Source organism: Cervus elaphus, chromosome 12, assembly GCF_910594005.1.
Source record: "Cervus elaphus chromosome 12, mCerEla1.1, whole genome shotgun sequence".
NCBI lineage: Eukaryota > Metazoa > Chordata > Mammalia > Artiodactyla > Cervidae > Cervus > Cervus elaphus.
This window is the reverse complement of record NC_057826.1, coordinates 78733580-78751280: the sequence shown is the minus strand read 5'-3', so window position 1 is coordinate 78751280 and position 17701 is coordinate 78733580. Positions and strand designations below refer to the sequence as shown.

At 52.0% G+C, this 17701-nt stretch overlaps 2 protein-coding genes across 4 annotated transcripts in view; both read left to right on the top strand.

Moving 5' to 3' along the window:
- The window catches only part of SLC7A8 (solute carrier family 7 member 8), a 51589-nt gene extending 43616 nt beyond the window's left edge, over positions 1 to 7973 (top strand). For all 3 annotated transcript variants that reach the window (XM_043920170.1, XM_043920171.1, XM_043920172.1), the window contains 4 exons: positions 1233 to 1329; positions 3120 to 3269; positions 5176 to 5353; positions 5830 to 7973. In XM_043920170.1, the coding sequence (XP_043776105.1) occupies positions 1233 to 1329; positions 3120 to 3269; positions 5176 to 5353; positions 5830 to 5981 (577 nt within the window). In that variant the 3' untranslated portion in view covers positions 5982 to 7973. The remainder of the gene's footprint in view (positions 1 to 1232; positions 1330 to 3119; positions 3270 to 5175; positions 5354 to 5829) is intronic.
- Positions 7974 to 14093: 6120 nt separating this feature from the next.
- On the top strand, positions 14094 to 16215 carry CEBPE (CCAAT enhancer binding protein epsilon). The gene is made up of 2 exons (XM_043920320.1): positions 14094 to 15115; positions 15686 to 16215. The coding sequence occupies exons 1-2, from the start codon at positions 14606 to 14608 to the stop codon at positions 16019 to 16021; spliced, it is 846 nt and encodes a 281-aa protein (XP_043776255.1). The 5' UTR covers positions 14094 to 14605; the 3' UTR covers positions 16022 to 16215.
- The last annotated feature ends 1486 nt before the right edge of the window (positions 16216 to 17701 follow it).

Sequence of the window (17701 nt, the reverse complement as noted above, 5' to 3'; positions counted from 1 at the left end):
CGGGCTTCTCTAGTTGTGTGTGGGCTTCGTTGCCCCACAGTATGTGGGATCTTAGTTCCCCAACCAGGGATCAAACCTGTGTTCCCTGCATTGGAAGGCAGATTCTTAACCACTAGACCACCAAGGAACTTCCTAAAATCTCTCTTTTTAAAAATAATTTGTAAACATCAATATCCAAGTCATAATACTGTAGTATAGTTTTGCAGTATATTACCAATGGGAGAGTTTGGGTGAAGTCTATGTAAGGTCACATCATTTACAACTGCATGTGAGTCTACAAGTATCTCAAAAAGAAAAATTATCATTATTTTAAACTTAAAAAATAATTTTGGGGGAATTTCCTGGAAGTTAAGTGGTTAGGACTCCATACCTTCATTGCCAAGGGCCCAAGGTTCAATCTCGGTCAAGGAACTAAGAGCCTATAAGCTATGGCACAGTGCAGGGGAAGAAAAAAAGTTTAAGTTTCTTGTCTGTTTTTTTCAATCTTTTTTATCTTACAATATCTTTGTATGTACTCCTTTTACTAACTGTATGCATTTCTTTAGGATGGTTTTTTGGGATTAGAATAAGTAGCTTAAGGATATAAATTTTCAGGTATAATTTACATACCACAAAATACCCAGATCATAAATGTTCAGATTGATGAATTTTGACGATTGTAGACAACCATGTAACTACCACCCAAAATATGATGATATAGAACATTTCCACATATTCCACCCCCCCCGCAAGTTCTCATGTGTCCCTTCCTCACCCACATCCATTCCCCACCCCCAACAAAGGCAACTACTTCTTGACCAGTATATATGTTTTCATGTACAGTTTATTCCCCATGCCCCAAAGAACCTATATCCTCTGAGGGAGGAGGCACATTTTTTAAGGGATTAAGGCATTAAGCAAAGGAGAGGGGCTACTCCTACAGCTCTCCAAGCTTTGTGAGAGAATCTCATAGTAACAGCACATCATCAGGAACCCCAGACCACACTCAAGGTCTCTACACCCCTGAATCCATCCACGTATCCACTGACTGCCTCTGGTTTGCCTGCACCTGCATTTGTGAACGTGGTCCTTTGACTAGTGGGCTGGAAGGTATGCACGAGAAGTACCTGGCAAGAGTGGAGATGCTCCTGTATAGGCAGAGGTGGACCTGGATGAGGGAGCTGGGCTAGGGAGGGAGCATCCTTGGATGGTCCATGGGCCATCCCAGGCTGACCTGCTTTTCTCTCTGCCAGGCTGTTCTTTGCTGGAGCCAGGGAGGGCCACCTTCCCAGCGTGTTGGCCATGATCCACGTGAAGCGCTGCACCCCCATCCCAGCCTTGCTCTTCACAGTAAGGGTCCCTCCCTCTGCCAGCCCTATACACACCCTCCCTCTTTGTGCTATTTTGAACTGGGAGTTCATACTTCCCACACGTGCCGCTATTACCCTGGTGCTCCTAGGATTCTCGGGGTCTCTGATAATCTAGCAAATGGTATACATGGGCCTGATTAATATCAAGAGATAGAGCAAGGAAGGAGCCTGAGTCCTGAAATGTCTTAAGGCTCCCAGGCCGGCTCATCTCATTCTTCCATCCTTTTGAGTCAGACTGAAGTAGCTGCTTCCAGATTCTACAAGCTCACAAAGAAGCTTTTTTTCTTGGCTTCTCCTGCCCCTGTTTACCCACAGGGTTGCAGCTTTGGGCCTCTGCTCCTGGCTGATCACAGCACACTCCCACCCCTCTCCATCAACCCTCTTGCCCGAGGAGGCTCTGCCAGTCTCTGGGGAAACACCACTGAAATAAATCTGGTGTTCACCAAATCTGGGGTCACACCAAATAAGAAAAATCAGCAGGGAAGACTGGTAAACTGAAAGTGGAGAAAAGGAAACAAGGGGGGTGTCTGGTAAATGGAGGTGGAATTACACCAGAGTAGAATCATTTATACAGAGCATACAGAAGGAGAAAAGACTTATTTATCCCCAGTGAGGCTTTGGGTTTTTTCTTTTTTTCTTCTAGATCCCAACTAAAATATCAAAAATGACTGGTATAACAGAGAAGCAGTTAAACCAGAGAGCAGAGCTCTCAAGAGTCAAGGGCATTCACTGTACATTAGGGAAAATTTCAGAATGTTCTGATACAGGAAGAAGGTCATCTTGATTGGTTAGTGGTGAAAGGCATCTGGAGAAGACTCAGTGCTCCCAGTGAGCCACAAGCTTTTTTTCAGTTTTCGCCATTGGTGCAGGCTTATGATGGCAACCCACTCTAGTATTCTTGCCTGGAAAATTCCACGGACAGAGGAGCCTGGTAGGCTCCAGTCCATGGGGTCGCAAAGAGTCGGACACAACTGAGCGACTTCACTTTCTTTTCTTTATGACTACAAGGCAACTACAGTAAGAATCTGGCTTTTTTATCCCTTAAATTCTTGATTATTTTCACCATCAGATCTTACAGGAGAACTGAGCCTTCTATCGGCCTTAACAAATTAGCAGAGGGAGAGAATATGCTTCTGAGAGAGCCACTGAGATGATTTTGAAGTTGGGAAGTGAACCCTGTCAAGAAAACTTCAGAAGGATGTTATGAGGGTTACATGAGTTAATATTTGTAGAATGCTAAAAATAGAGCCTGACACTTAGGAAGTGCTATATAACTGTTTATAACATTTTTTTTAATTAAAAAAGAAGGAAGAAAAATAGATGACTCAACCAGGAAGAGAGGATGAGGGCAAGAATAAACCTTAATCTCCAGTTAACAGTCTTCCCTAAGGGATAAAAGACAAAATTAGCTTGAGCTTCAACCAGGGAGAAATATAAATGAGACCAGAGTGGCATAGAGCTGGGTGCCACCAGCGTTGCCAGTCCAGGTGTATACAGCCAGCATCTGTTCTGAGTGGTTAGTGCCCATGTTGTACCCGTGGTTAAATGTTTTGATTATCACTCCTGCAGTAACAAAGAACTTCCTGGTGATGAAGCTGTTAGCAATGACGTGGGTTTCTAGGAGAAGCTATAAAGTCTCCATTTTGAGAGATCCACTGTGGAACGGCATTGTCTGCTTAGAGGCAGGGGAGCAGCCCGCCACCAGTAAACAGCTCCTCCAGTCTCCCAGTGCCTTTCTGATGACTGATAAGCTTCTTACACGCCCCCCAGTGCATCTCCACCCTGCTGATGCTTGTGACCAGCGACATATACACGCTTATCAACTATGTGGGCTTCATCAACTACCTCTTCTATGGCGTCACGGTTGCTGGACAGATAGTTCTTCGCTGGAAGAAGCCGGACATCAACCGCCCCATTAAGGTGCTAGAACCTCCCTGTGGGACCCCTTCCCCTCCTCCACTGCTTCTAGCTGAGCTCAGATTTTTTAAAATCACCTTGTTCTCACTGCTGACCAAGCCTCATCATCTCCATGATGGTGGGAGACCCTTTGGGAAGCAAAGGCCATGTGTGAAGGGGGCAGCCATTTCCATTCTCCACGGGACCAGAGCAAACTGCAGCTGGAGGAATAGATTTGATGACCTGATAACTTCCATCATGTCATTACTTCCATCATGTCATTCTTTTGTTTCCTATGGCTCTAAGTCTTTAAAAAGTCAGCTGACTTTTCCTGGACCTTCTAATCTGACCAGTCTCCTCCTTGTCCCTCCACATAACTGGCTTTACTCATTCAGTCTCCATCTCATCCCAGAATGCATTTCCTTCTCCCATCTGCCTCTCCAAATTTTAACCATTTTCCATACTCAAGAACCTCTCTTGAAGTTCCCCAGTCCCCTTCAGCACTTCATGATTCTCCCTTTTTAAACTACTATAGCTTTGCACATAGTAGGGTGCCTGGTAAATCTCTTGATTGTACAAGAAATAACTTTGTGATAGAAATGAATGGGATTGCTCAGAACAACATATACTAGAGAGCTATAGGTTCTCCTGCAAATTAGAAGAAGAGGATATATCCCTGAGTTATTTGAACAATCCTATTCTGGAAACGAGCCTCCCTGGTGGCTCAGGCAATAAAAAAATCTGCCTGCAAAGCGGGAGACCCAGGTTCAATCCCTGGGTCAAGAGGACCCCTTGGAGGAGTGCACATCAACCCCCTCCAGTATCCTTGCCTGTAGAATCCCATGGACCGAGGAGCCTGGCAGGCTACATTAGTCCATGGGGTTGCAAACAGTCAGACACAACTGAGCAACTAACACACATTCTAGAAACACAGGGAGACTAGATGCTCTTCACATCTCTGTTTTCCATTGCCACTTTCCTGCCATGCTTAGAAAGTGTGCTAGAGGGAAAAGGAAGCAGAATCACGCCATCTCCCTACCACTTGCCTACCCTCCGAGAGGAGAGGACAAGGAGGAGAAAGGCAGTGAGTCTAGAGCCTTGAGGAAGACTCTATGGGGGACTTCCCACATGTGGTCAATAAGAGGATGTTGGGCCTGTAGAGTTTGCTTCTTCCTGAAGTAAACAAGGCCCAGGCTGCCTTATACCATACTAGCTTTCCTGATTTCTTGGGTCTGAGGTTTATCCTCTCAAATGGCTTAAAACAAATTGGAACTGACTCTGGTGAGAGGAGGGACACTTCCCACATCCTGCCAGCTGGGAGAGGATAGGGGTCTGGTTGACAGAAGCTCTCCTTGCCCCCACTCATTTCTTCTGCTCTCCTTCACCTTCGGCCCTCAGCAGACATATACCAATATACCATCTAGCTCGTCAGCCCCCATGGGCTTCTGTGACTACCAGGGGCATGCAGCTGCATGATGAAGCCTTGTTTGATCCCTCCTGGGACAACAATGAGGATTGTCCCCTCCCTAGGTACCTAAACTCCTCTTTTTTTTTTTTTAAGTTTTTATTTAATTTATTACAATTTAGTTTCTTGTTTTTTTCTTTTTTATGTTTCTTTGGTCTTGAGGCATGTGGGAACTTAGCTCCCAGACCAGGGATCAAACCTGCACCCCTTGCATTGGAAGGTGAAGTCTTAACCACTGCACCACCAGGGAAATCCTCCCAAACTCCTCTTACTGTCCCACTGCCCATGTTCACCAATATCTCTCAACAGAGCACTTGCCCTCCCAAGACTCGGGGTGGGAGAGCCACAGAGCTAAGTGAAGCCCAGCTTTGCCCTCCAAATGTTTCCCTTTGGGAAGAAGAGGGAAGATGTCCCAATCGTGGGGGCCACAGGGTCCACACAGGTAACAGTGACTCTGATCCACAGGTCAACCTGCTGTTCCCCATCATCTACTTGCTGTTCTGGGCCTTCCTGCTGGTCTTCAGCCTGTGGTCAGAGCCCGTGGTGTGTGGCATCGGCCTGGCCATCATGCTGACAGGGGTGCCGGTCTACTTCCTGGGTGTTTCTTGGCAGCACAAGCCCAGGTGTTTCAATAAGTTCATTGGTGAGTTGCTGAAGATTATGGGCAGCCAGAGGGCCCCTGGTCTGGAGTAGAGTGGTCACTGGTCTGGCTCGAGAGCCCCACCAGGATCAGGAGGCTGTCTACGGAGCACTGGAGGGTTACCACAGGAAAGGTCTCTGCTCAGAGATCTCTGAGGAGAGGAGAACTGTGGGCATTTCCACACAGACCTTAGGCCTGCCAGAGTGGCCATCGTGGAGAAGTTGGCATGGGCTGGGTGGAGACCCCAGAACTGGTGATCAGTGGGCCTGGGGCCTTGATGAGGCAGAGCGGCCAGCAAATAGGCATCCCAGAAATGGAGGAGGCAGGCAGGGTGGCCGTCTCCTGGAGAGGGAGTCTCCTAGAGGAGCCTAGCTGAGGCCAGACGCTGAGGCAGGAGAGTGGGAAGGGCCATGGCCTGGTTGGTTGGGTTGGTGGGATGCTCAGCATCGACTTGGCTTCTGTGTGGCCTCCTCCTACAGAGTTGCTAACCCTGGTGAGTCAGAAGATGTGTGTAGTTGTGTACCCCAAGGGGGATAAGGATCTGAAGATGGAGGAAAGGAACCAGGACATGGAGCAGCAGCAGCCCATCTGCCAGCCCCCTGTCTCCAAGGACAAGGACGCAGAGCCCTGAGGACCACCCTCCCCTCTCAGCTGCCTCCTTCCTCCTCTCCCTTTCTGCCCTCTGCCCAGGTCCCCCAAACACACACACACTCGCTCACAAACTCACACCCACCTCTGCCTCTGTCAAGCAGACACAAGACCTGGATATGGGTGGTGAGAAACTATAAACAAAGATACTGACATTTGTACCCAAAGATCTAGCCTCTTCTCACCCCCAAGGCCTGTGTCTAAAGCCACCTCTCCCTTCCTAGACTGCCCCCACTCCCCTGAGCTGCCCAAGCTCCAGCTGCTAGAGGAGCTGCCAGGGGTGCCCTCCACAGCCCTCCCTCCGGGGTCCACACCCTCAGTCGCTTCCTCAGGAACCTGAGTTCAGTACTGCCTTCCCTCCCCATTCCTGAGCCCAAGGGAGGCCTCAGCTCCAAGAGAAGTGGCAGCAATAGTGAATCACTTGGGAGGGACAGACTCAACCAAATCTGTCACCATGAAAGGTCAGCTGGAGAGACCCAAGTCCCCCTCCCTTCACCAGGGACCCAAGAAATCAGAGGTGATGCTTCCCTCTGCCCCACGGCTCCCGGCCACCACCCTGGCCTGGGCCCCCTGTGCAAAGTAAGGCTCCTCGGGACAGCACGTCCCCACTGAGCTGAGGACCAATGGGCTGGAGAACTGCCTTCTCCCCCTCCCCCAGCCAGGCCTGTGGAACAGATTGGGAAAGGCTCAGATTGCAGAAACCCAGCCCTGCCTCTGCCCCTGTATCCTCCCCCCAACTCGGTGCCAAAGCTTCCTGAAGCCAGAAAGTTGCTTATTAGTGTAGTGGACATTTCTCTCCTAATGACAAAGCAGCTCCACTCCTCCTCCCTCCCACTTCCATGGGAAGGAGCCCACCACCCTTTAACCCTCCGCAGCAATGCCCCCACACAGCCCCAGGCAGCCAGCAATGCCAGCACCCCCATCCTGCCTTTCTCCTCTTCTTTGAACCTTAGCTTCAGGACCGATGGTGTGAAGGCTCCCCAAGCCCTTCATGCCTGAAAGTTGAGCCAAATCAGCCTCAAGTCAGCTCCCATCCAAGAACTGGAACCTAAAAATACCCCCTGCTTCTAGCCCTCCAGCCACACCTTCCCAGAGGGGAGGGCTTTTCCCATCTCCCCAGAGGTGCCTAGCCCATCATGTAGAAAACTGGGGAGAAAGTGTATTCTGAAGGCCAGTTCCTCCCCCAACTCAGATCATCCGTCCCTCCTCCTGCTCCCATCAAGGTCCTGTCTGGACAGCCTCCAGGTCAGGATGAGAGGGCCATGGCAAAAGGTCACTGTGGAGAGCTCAGAAAAACCCTTTCTCTGTGGTTTGCGGACTTGCAGGTATCCTGTCCTGCAGGCCGGGCTGCCATTCCCCCTGCTCCAGGCAAAGTACTGTTGTTCCCCATGCTCCAGAGAAGGTACTGTTTGTTGTTTGCCCGGAGCCCTTGGAGCCTCCCCACCTCATCTGTTGTGCTAAGGACTGGGATTCTTTTATCCCAGGCAGAAGTCCCCCTCACCCCAACTCCTCATACAGTTTGCTGCAACTGGAATACCTGGGGAGCCCTTCTGGCCTCCTTGGCCTCTGGCTCCTCACCTGGCCTGCCTGAGCCTGCATCAGTGAGATGCAGGTTTGCTCCAAGTTGTGGCCCCTTCTGAGTAGACTCCAGGTAGACTGGGGCTGGCCCCTGGAAGATCAGGGGACCATCCTCTTGTTCCCTCTTATCATTTGTCCAACCTCCTCCAATTATTGTTTTGTGTTTGTTTTTTTTTTTTGGTAAAGTGGATGCCTTACTTTTTGGATAAATATTTTTGAAGCTGGCATTTCTATTTCTTTGGGATTTTTAAGTTTTTTGGGTTTTTTTCTCCCCTTCAGGGAGAGTTTTAGTTATACCTGGATAATAGTCTTCTGTCTTTGTTTAGGTTTTAGAATTTTGTTTTGTGAGGGTTTTTTGTTTTCTTTTTTGTTGATGTAATAAAATTTTAAATGGAAATGAAGTTGGTGGTGTTGATAATTCAATGACCTTCCAAGACAGAGTGGCCAGGCACTCCCTGTCTCGTCAGGAGGGAGGTCTTTGTTTAGCAGGTTCCTCCCAGGATGGCATTCCTGAAAGCCCTTGCATTCCATAGCTTTGAGGTGTCCTGGGGCCCAGTGCTGGCACATTCAAACAGCTCCCTCTCCTTTTGAACCAAAAACTCCTTACTTCCGTGAAGTCATGAGTATTATTGTTCCTACTGATGTATTGTACTATTCATGCATGCCAAGTCACTTCAGTCGTCTCTGACTCTGCAACCCTGTGAACTGTAGACTTCGAGGCTCCTCTGTCCATGGGATCCTCCAGGCAAGAATACTGGAGTGGGTTGCCATGCCCTCCTCCAGGGGATCTTCCTGACCCAGAGATGGAAACCACATCTGTTACACCTCCTGCCCTGGCAGGCAGGTTCTTTACCACTAGCGCCACCCGGGAAGCCCGTATTGTGCTGAGAGCCAGCAAACTGTATGGGAAGAAGAACCTCATCCCTACCCAGGGTGGAAACGTGGGCGAGGGACAGACAGCGCCAAGCTGAGTGGAGGGAGGTGGAGGCAGGGGTGGTCTCCCAAGGCCCAGTCAACAAAGGGAAAGGCATCAGAAAGGAACAGGCTGAGCCTGTGGAGAAACAAGCCCCCTCCAGTGGGAGAGGCTTAGGAAGGCACCCAGCTGGATGCCAGAGGTCTGATGAGAAGGACTGGGAGGTGAGGTGGGGTCCACTCAGTCATCCAAGTAGAAGAAGAGGAGGACTGAGGGACCAGGAAAGAGGAGGAAGCAGTCAAGGTAAGGACAAGTACCTCCTGGCGCTCTGGGTTAATCTCTGGAGGAAGCGGACAGGATTAGATCTGGTCCCTCCTCTGCGGGCAGCCCTCCGGCAGCCTGTCCTGAGACTGCATCATTCCAGAGCTGGCACTGCTGACAGACGCTCGGAGGCGGCGGGGGCGGAGGCGGGGGTGTTAGGACATCACTGTTCACCATCTGGGACACTGTGAGGACACTGGCAGGCAAGATGCCTCCGCTCCCAGTCCCGGCCTAGCCCCAACATAACTGTTTTGTGGCTGGCATTCTAGACTGAGGCTGGAGGCTTGCCATTCACAGCGGCACAGACTCTTGGCTCTGAGGCCCAGCTCAGCCACCAAACAGCTGTGTGTCCTTAGGCACGTCGCTTAGCTTATTTAGCACTTTCAGAGGGATGAAAAAAGAAGATCGAACCTAATCTCAAAGGGTTCCTGAATGTTCCAGCCCACGGCTGTCCCGAAAGAGTGAGGGCAAACTGGGCAGAGGCCAGTCTTGTGCAAGAGGCCCTTCTCCAAGCCTCATATCCGCCCTTGGGGAGCCCCCAATTCCCCAACACACGCTTGTTCTTTTCCCAGGCTGCCCAAGGCTTCCTCATGTCACCCCATTCCAGCAAGTCCAGCCCTCTCAGTCCCTAGAGACACCTGTCCCTGGTAGCCCCCTCTCTTTTGTAAGGTGACACTTGCTGATCTTTCAACCTGCTCAAAAGGGCAAATGTGGGTCTCCTCCCAGGCAACATGCATTTATTTTTAACCTGGGCCTTTATGCTGTCTTAACCATGTCAGTCACTTTAATGTGGGGAATTTCAGATGCTCTGACCTTAGGGAACTTGGGAGCCTTTGGAGAGCACTGAAATCACAGCTATTTATGCATTCATTTATTAATGTGGTCAGTAAATATTTCTCTAACCACAGTATCCAAGATTTTGCTATGCGCTGTGGGAATAGCAAACTTACCCTTGAATTTTCCAAGTCAGCACAGACTTCAACTATTTTGTTTCATTGTCTCCATAAGAACAGTCATATATGTCAACCCACCTCTCCCTAATTTTAGTTCAGGTAGCCTGGTTACCCTAGCTGAAGAGGTGTCTGACCTTCCTTTAAGGAGCAAATAGTCTTTGGGGGAAAAGACAAGAATGCACATGGTACATGTGTGTGCACATCACAGCATCACTGCCCACACCTCTGGGCTCTGAGCTTCTACAGGCAGGACTGGACCGGCCAGTTCCCTGAAGTTTGTGCAGTGCCTGGGACCTACAAGGTCAGAAATGCTTGTATGGCTGAATTCCTTCACTGTTCAACTGAAAGTATCACAATATCGGTAACAGGCTATACCCCAATGGAAAGTTAAAAAGTCTAAATTTAAATAAATTTTTTAAAAAAGTCTAAATTTAAATAAATAAAATTAGAAAAAAAGAAAATCTTGTCCAATTGAAGCTTCAGACAAGGCTGCAGAGAAGCATGTCTCTGGAGAAGAGCATGGAACCCCACTCCAGTAGTCTTGCCTGGAGAATTCCATGGACAGAGGAGCCTGGCGGGTTACAGTCTATGGGGTCACACAGCTAACTGAAGCCAGTTAACACACACGGAGACACAGATAAACCCCCACAGAGGGTGGTCAGAGGAGGGTTGGAAGGAGACTGACCGGCTAAGCCCAGTTGCTTTCTATGCGTTATCTTATTCAAAGTTTAAACAGCCGACAAAGTAGGCATTGCTACTGCTATTTTACAAGTGTGATTAAGTAACTCGCTCAAGGTCACGTAGAGGTAGGTGACAGAAGGAGCTTTGAGACTTGGTGAGGGAGGTGGTGTTTGAACTGAGGCCTGATACAAAGTCATTAAGATACTACAGATGCATTGTTTCAGTCAAGGCACCCAGGTAGCAACTGCAGCAGCAGGGAGAAAAGGATTCCAGGTGGCCACGGAGGGTTTTTATCCGTTCCTGCTCAACTCCGCCGAACCCCAGAAACCCCCCCGGCGCTGGGCTGGCACTGCCCTCCCCACCGGCTTCCAGTGCAGCGCCCGCCCCCCACCACCCGGCGCGAGACGTCCAGAGCGCCCCGGTTACTGGGAAACACGGCGACGTCAGCCGGGGAGGTGAGGGGCCGAGACCGCTTATCTCGCCCCCAGGCTGAGCTCCCGAGCTTTCTCATTTCCTGCCGGCCTATTTGCACACCTCCCGGCTTCCTCCAGGGCCGACTCGCCCGCGCCAGACGCAGTCTCCCCATCCCACAGGGTGCTCGGCAGAGGGCAAAGAAGCTCTCTCTGAATCACTGAGCTCGGCCTTTCCCTATCCCTTCTTCCCCGGGGGGCGGGGGGGTGGGGGGGCGGTTCTAGAACTAGACCACTGCTTTTCCCGCCCCCCTACCCGGGTCAAAGCCGCATCCTTGCATGACCTTGGGCAGCTCAGCCTCTCAGCCTCGTTTTCCTCCTTTATAAAGCAGAAATAAAAATGCCATCTGTCTTGCTTACTTGCCTATTTAATTCACAGGTCTGCAAGGAAATGGTCTGCAAGGAAATGGTCTGCAAGGAGAAGTGTATGTTTCAATTATTGAAAAAGCATAACACCAGAAAATGCAACGCCCTAACCATCATGACTATTTCATTGTGCGGGTGGAGGGGTAGAATTCCTCCTCATTGAGACAAGAGCCTGGCCCTAGTCCTCTATGCCTGCCCACTCTCCCTTCAACTGACCTGCAAACCTCCATCTCGGCCATGTTTCCTCTCCTCATTCTGGGCGTCTTGCCCTGGCCAGGGCTGTGGGAGCCTGCCCTCTACTGTTCACCTGGTTCCTGAGCACAGAAGCCACTCAAGTCCTGAATTTTGGACCAATATTACCACCTGGTGGTTAACTGAGGCACTGCTGCAAAACTGAAGCAGTTCCCCTCTGGTAGTGTTTGCCACGGGATCCTCTGAAATGAAGAGAAACTAGAAATCTCCCTGTCAGGGACCGGAGATCTGTCTCCTGGACGCTAGCAGATTCCTCATGCTAGGTCAGAGCTTTTGGAGAAAGTGCCTCAAGCTATGCACAGAAACGGGGGGCACTCTAACTAGAGGGGTAGTTGCCTGACTTGCAGGGAGCCCTACATCTGCACATTTTATTTTAGCGTTCAATGTGGTACACAGTTGATAAGGGTGAAAGAGAGAGAAAAAGATGGCTTAAAACTCAACATTAAAAAAACAGATTATGGCATCTGGTCCCATCACTTCATGGCAAATAGAAGGGGAAAAAGTGGAAACAGTGACAGATTTTATTTTCCTGGGCTCCAAAATCACTGGGGACAGTGACTGCAGCCATGAGATTAAAACATGTTCCTTAGAAGGAAAACTATGACAAACCTAAACAGCATATTAAAAAGCAGAGATATCACTTTGCTGACAAAGATCTGTATAATTAAAGCTGTGGTTTTTTCAGTAGTCATGTACAGATGTGAGAGTTGAAACATAAAGAAGGCTGAGCACCAAAGAACTAATGCTTTCAAACTGTGGTGCTGGAGAAGACTCTTGAGAGCTCCTTGGACTGCAACAAGATCAAACCAGTTGATTCTAAAAGAAATCAACCCTGAATATTCATTGGAAGGACTGATGCTGAAGCGCCAATACTTTAGCCACCTGACATGAAGAGCTGACTCATTTGAAAAGAGCCTAATGCTGGGAAAGCCTAATGCTGGGAAAGATTGAAGGCAAAAGGAGAAGGGGGTGGCAGAGGATGAGATGGTTAGATAGCATCACTGACTCACTGGACATGAATTTGAGCAAACTCCAGGAGGCAGTGAAGGACAGGGGAGCCTGGTGTGCTCCAGTCCGTGGGGTTACAAAGAGTCAGACACACCTGAACACCTGAACAACAATATGGTACACAGCCCCTCTATATTTGCACCACTGAGGTCTGGCCCTTGTGCCCAATTTATGAAAACTTTTGGCCTCCACAGGGCATTCACAGCACTTGCTGGTGACAAAAGAATCAGTGACACATTTCTGTGTGTCCTTTCCTTTTCACTGTAGCTGGGTGGATCAGTGGTAAAGAATCTGCCTGCCGGATTGAACTGCCAAAACTCAGGTTCAACCCCTTGGTCGGGAAGATCTCCTGGAGAAGGGAATGGCAACCCACTGCAGTATTCTTGCCTGGGAAATTCCATGGAGAGAGTAACCTGGTGGGCTACAGTCCATGGGATCGCAAGAGTCAGACACAACTTAGCAACTAAACAACAACACAGTCCCTTTTGCAGATGAAATGTAACAGGTAAAAGCCAGTGTCTCTGACAGGAGGGAGTAGGGCGTTCCCAGAGAAAAGAGAAAAGGGAAGGGAGAGGGGGCCCGGTCTGAGACCAAACGTGCAGAGAGTGAGCCGTGGGCTTCTCCCTGAGACCCTGAAACAGAGCCCCAGGAAGAGGTGATGACAAAAGAGAAGGCTTTTGTCAAGCCTCACAAGAGGAAGTGGACCCAAGAGACACGCATCGAGGTCAGAGAACGGCCATGCAGAAGGAAAAAGAGCAAACCAAGCTGCAGCGAGCTCCTGAGCCCTGCGGCCCGGCCACAGGAAACGGGCAGAGCCCTCAGGACCTGTACAGGGCAGAGCGCCAGCCCGAGGCTCTGGCAGCACAGGCCGGGCGCTGGAGCCACCAGAGGAGTGCAGCTGTTGCTGATGCTGCCAGGGTCTGGGGCGTGGAGCCCAAGCCCTGCCCAGCCCTGCCAAGACAGGGCAGTCAGGGACAGTGCCAGGTTGCCAGAGGTGACCTGGGCTGGAAACATGTGCAAGCTTGGGCTATAGCACAGACCCCGTGCAAAACTTAGCAGAAGAGCCTGCCCTGCTCCAGAAGACAGATCCTAGTGTATGGCTTGGTCCCAGACTTATCACTGCTTCCTGTGTGTGTGTGTGTGTTCAGTCTTATCCCATTCTCTGTGACTCTACGGACTGTAGCCCACCAGGCTCCTCTGTCCATGGGATTCTCCAGACAAGAATACTGGTGTGGGTTGCCATTTCCTCCTCCAGGGGTTCTTCCCTGTCCAGGGATCAAACCCGCATCTCCTGCATCTCTAGCGCTGCAGGCAGATTCTTTACCACTGAGCCATCTAGGAAGCCCTTCACTACTTCCCAAACCCCTCAAACAACACCCCTGGCCTGCACCCAGGAGAGTCGTTTGGAGAGGTAGGGCTACAAAAGGAACTGAGCGGCTCTGGGGGTAGGTGGAGCCCAGCACTGTTGGGGGGAGGGGGGTACTGAGAAGGAGGTGTGTCCAGGAAGGAGCTCGGATCAGGCTGGGGGTCAGCACTGGAAGAGGGTTCCTCTCTTCCTTCTGCCTGGGCACTCATTCTGCGCAGGACATTTGGAAGTCAGAGGGAGGAGGACACTCAGAGTGAGGTGTTGCCCTCAACGAGGATTCTGGAACCCCCCGGACTCGATGGGGAGGGGAGGCATTCCCAGAAGCATCGGCTCCCAGGCATCTTAGAAACCCTGGCCTGGGGCCTGACCAGGATAGCCCCCATCTGCTAAATAGGCCAGAGGCCCTGATTCTCTTAAGGCTTACATCCCTCCCTCTTGGGTGCGCCCTGCCCCTCCCTGAGTCACCCCAGGGAGAGAGGGGAAAAAAGGGAAGAGAAAAGAGGCATTGACTAGAGAGGAAGGAAAAGGAAACAGCAGAGGAGGGAGGAGAGAAGCCACACAGGAGTGGGTGACGGCGGAGATCGGAGAGGGCAGATCTAGGGCAGATCTAGGGCAGGGGGAGACAGACAGCCGAGCATCCCGGAGGGTGCCCCAAAAGCAGGGCGGCCAGGGGCGGGGAGCCGAGGGGGCGGGCCGGCCATGTCCCACGGGACCTACTACGAGTGCGAGCCCCGCGCCGGCCAGCAGCCACTGGAGTTCTCAGGGGCCCGCGCGGGGCCTGGGGAGCTGGGGGACATGTGTGAGCATGAGGCCTCCATCGACCTGTCTGCCTACATCGAGTCTGGGGAAGAACAGCTCCTCTCCGACCTCTTCGCCGTGAAGCCGGCCCCTGAGGCCCGAGGCCTTAAGGGCCCCGGGACCCCTGCCTTCCCCCACTACCTGCCAGCTGACCCACGGCCCTTCACCTATCCCCCACATACCTTCGGCCCCGACAGGAAGGCCTTGGGGCCTGGCATCTACAGCAGCCCGGGGAGCTACGACCCCAGGGCCGTGGCCGTGAAGGAGGAGCCTAGGGGGCCCGAGGGCAGCCGGGGGGCCAGCCGCAGTGGCTACAACCCTCTGCAGTACCAAGTGGCGCACTGTGGGCAGACAGCCATGCACCTGCCCCCGGCCCTGGCAGCACCCAGCCAGCCACTGCGCGTCCTCAAGGTAAGAACAGCTCAGTTCTCCTCGCCACCACCCAGGGGCTGGAGGGCGGCCGTGTGGACGGGATCTGTGTGTGGTGTTGCTGTGTGGAATCTACCCACCCAAGCCCTCTGTGCTCGCCACCCAGCCACGACCCAGCTTGGCCTCTCTGTGAATTCACTCCCACTCGGAGCCCTGCTGTGTTGGCTGGAACCCATGTGTCCTGCAGTCCCTGTGACCAGCTGGCCTGCCCTGATCTAAGGGCATTCCCCCTCCAGTTTCTCTGCTGCCCACCAGCCCCCTCCTCACATTTCTGTGCGGCCTCCTGCTTCTAGAAGAGGAAATGCCTGCTGAGGGTAGAACTGGAGACTCAAGACAGATGGAAGGAAAATGGCCTCAGAGCGTGTGGGGGACATGAAAGGCAGTCTGGGTCCAAGCAGCGGATCCTGTGCCGCTGGCAGGGCAGTGGTCGTTCTGACGGGGCCAGGAGCTAGCCCTGAATCCCACGTTCCTCAAACGCCCCTCCTGTGTTCCGCCTGGTGGGATCCCTGCCCCACAGACCTCACTGCTTTCTCCCCGTGCCTCCCCCTCCAGGCCCCTTTGGCCGCTGCCGCGCCCCCCTGCAGCCCCCTCCTCAAGGCGCCCTCCCCCGCGGGCCCCTCACACAAGGGCAAGAAGGCGGTGAACAAAGACAGCCTGGAGTACCGGCTGCGGCGGGAGCGGAACAACATCGCGGTGCGCAAGAGCCGGGACAAGGCCAAGCGGCGCATCCTGGAGACACAGCAGAAGGTGCTGGAATATATGACCGAGAACGACCGCCTGCGCAGCCGCGTGGAGCAGCTGACCCAGGAGCTGGACACGCTGCGCAACCTCTTCCGCCAGATCCCTGAGGCCGCCAACCTCATCAAGGGCGTGGGGGGCTGCAGCTGAGCCCACCTGGAAGACTGTGGGCCCCAGCTCCCGAGCTCCACCTGACCCGTCGGACACCCCCGACCTCGCTGGGGCCCCAGAGCCCCTCACAGGCCCAGCCAGAGACAGAGACCATGGACAAGTGGCAGCGGGTGGCAAGGAGGGCAGGCCCAGCATGATGATTCTGTGGCTGAATAAAACTGCATATGACTCGGTGCTGGGCTGTGCAATGGGCCTGGGCCAGTGTGGGGTGTGGGGGTGTGGGTGTGTGTGTGATGGGGGTCTGGGGGTAGGGACCAGGTAGCATGAGGCTAAGTCTGTATACCTCTTGATTCCAGGCCCAAATAAACACAGGAAATTCAGCAGACAAGCTGCCCATAGCTGTACCCCAGCGTACCACACAGCCAGGCCTGGTATCTGTCCCTCTGCTCTCCTCTCCCTGGACCCGGCCCACTCTACTCCCACCCTAGAGGACCTGGAGTGGCCTCTGGACATTGCCTTAGCAGAGCTCTGTGGTTTGCGGGGAGATCCCAGTATCTCCAGGCCCTCCTGCCCAGGCCTGCCCACTCTCGCCCTGCCCTCCCTCACTTTGACGTATAGCTCTGGGACTTCCTGCCCCAGGAGACCAAGGGAAAATTCCAGATGGCTCTGATGTATTTATGGTCACTCAGCAATTGATCTGAGGAGAAGGAATTGGCAACCCACTCCAGTATTCTTGCCTGGAAAATTGCATGGACAGAGGAACCTGGCAGGCTACATACAGTCCATGGGGTCGCAAAGAGTCGGCCACAATTGAGCACATCAGCAATTGATCTGAGACTCAATCCCTTCTCCCCAGTTCCCAAACTTCAGTCTACCAGACTGACAGACCCCCATGCTTCCAACCCACCCGTGCCCACCTTTGTCCTCCATTCCTCGGGGCTTAGGTTCCTTAAAGAATCTGAGTGCTTGGGGGACAAATTAGTTGTGAAAGGCCTCGACTCTTGTTCATATACAAGAAAATTGATAATGAGGAGGATGACAACCCCCCACCCCTCCGTGCAATGAACCCCATGCAGAAAGCAGTTTTTTCATAGAACTCTAGCCTGAGAGGCATAATACGACAGTGCTTGACAGCCTCAGTTTGAATTTCCCTCTGCTACTTGCTAGTTGTGAGACCTCGTGCCAGTTACTTCTCTCCGTGCCTCAGTTTCCACATCTGCAAAATGGGAGGAGGAGTAATGCCATATGCTCACAGACAGGGCCTAGCACACAGTGAGCACGAATACTTGTTATTGTTTCCTTTTGCTACAACTGAAAGGACCTCAGAGATCTCATCTAAACTTCTCATTCTGCAGGTGAGGAAACCGAGGCCTCCGAAAGGGAAGGGACTCACTCATAGAGTCATGAGATGGGTTAGAGGCAGAACCAAAATTAGCTCCATAAAATCACAGATCTCAAAGGGGCTGGAAGCAACCTCAAGAGATCATCTGGTAGGCTTTGCCCTCAGACAAGAAGATAGTGTGAGCCACATTTGATAGATAAACCAGTTAAGGGCCAGAGGGATAAGAGGCATTCTCCGGAAGCTCACCCAGGCCCTTTGCTGGCTCCACACACACACACCTGTCTCTCTACTTCGCACTCACACCCTCGCCTTGGAGGCATATGGAACAGTGCAGGGCACACGGGTCCCGTTCAGTCAGTAATCAAGGATTGTTGGAT

What these genes read in the sequence shown, in the direction of transcription:
- CEBPE (XM_043920320.1), top strand. Translation starts at nt 14,606, where the DNA reads ATGTCCCACGGGACCTACTACGAGTGCGAGCCCCGCGCCGGCCAGCAG. An exon ending in AGCCACTGCGCGTCCTCAAG is followed by an intron (nt 15,116 to 15,685) that starts GTAAGAACAGCT and finishes CTCCCCCTCCAG; the next exon opens with GCCCCTTTGGCCGCTGCCGC.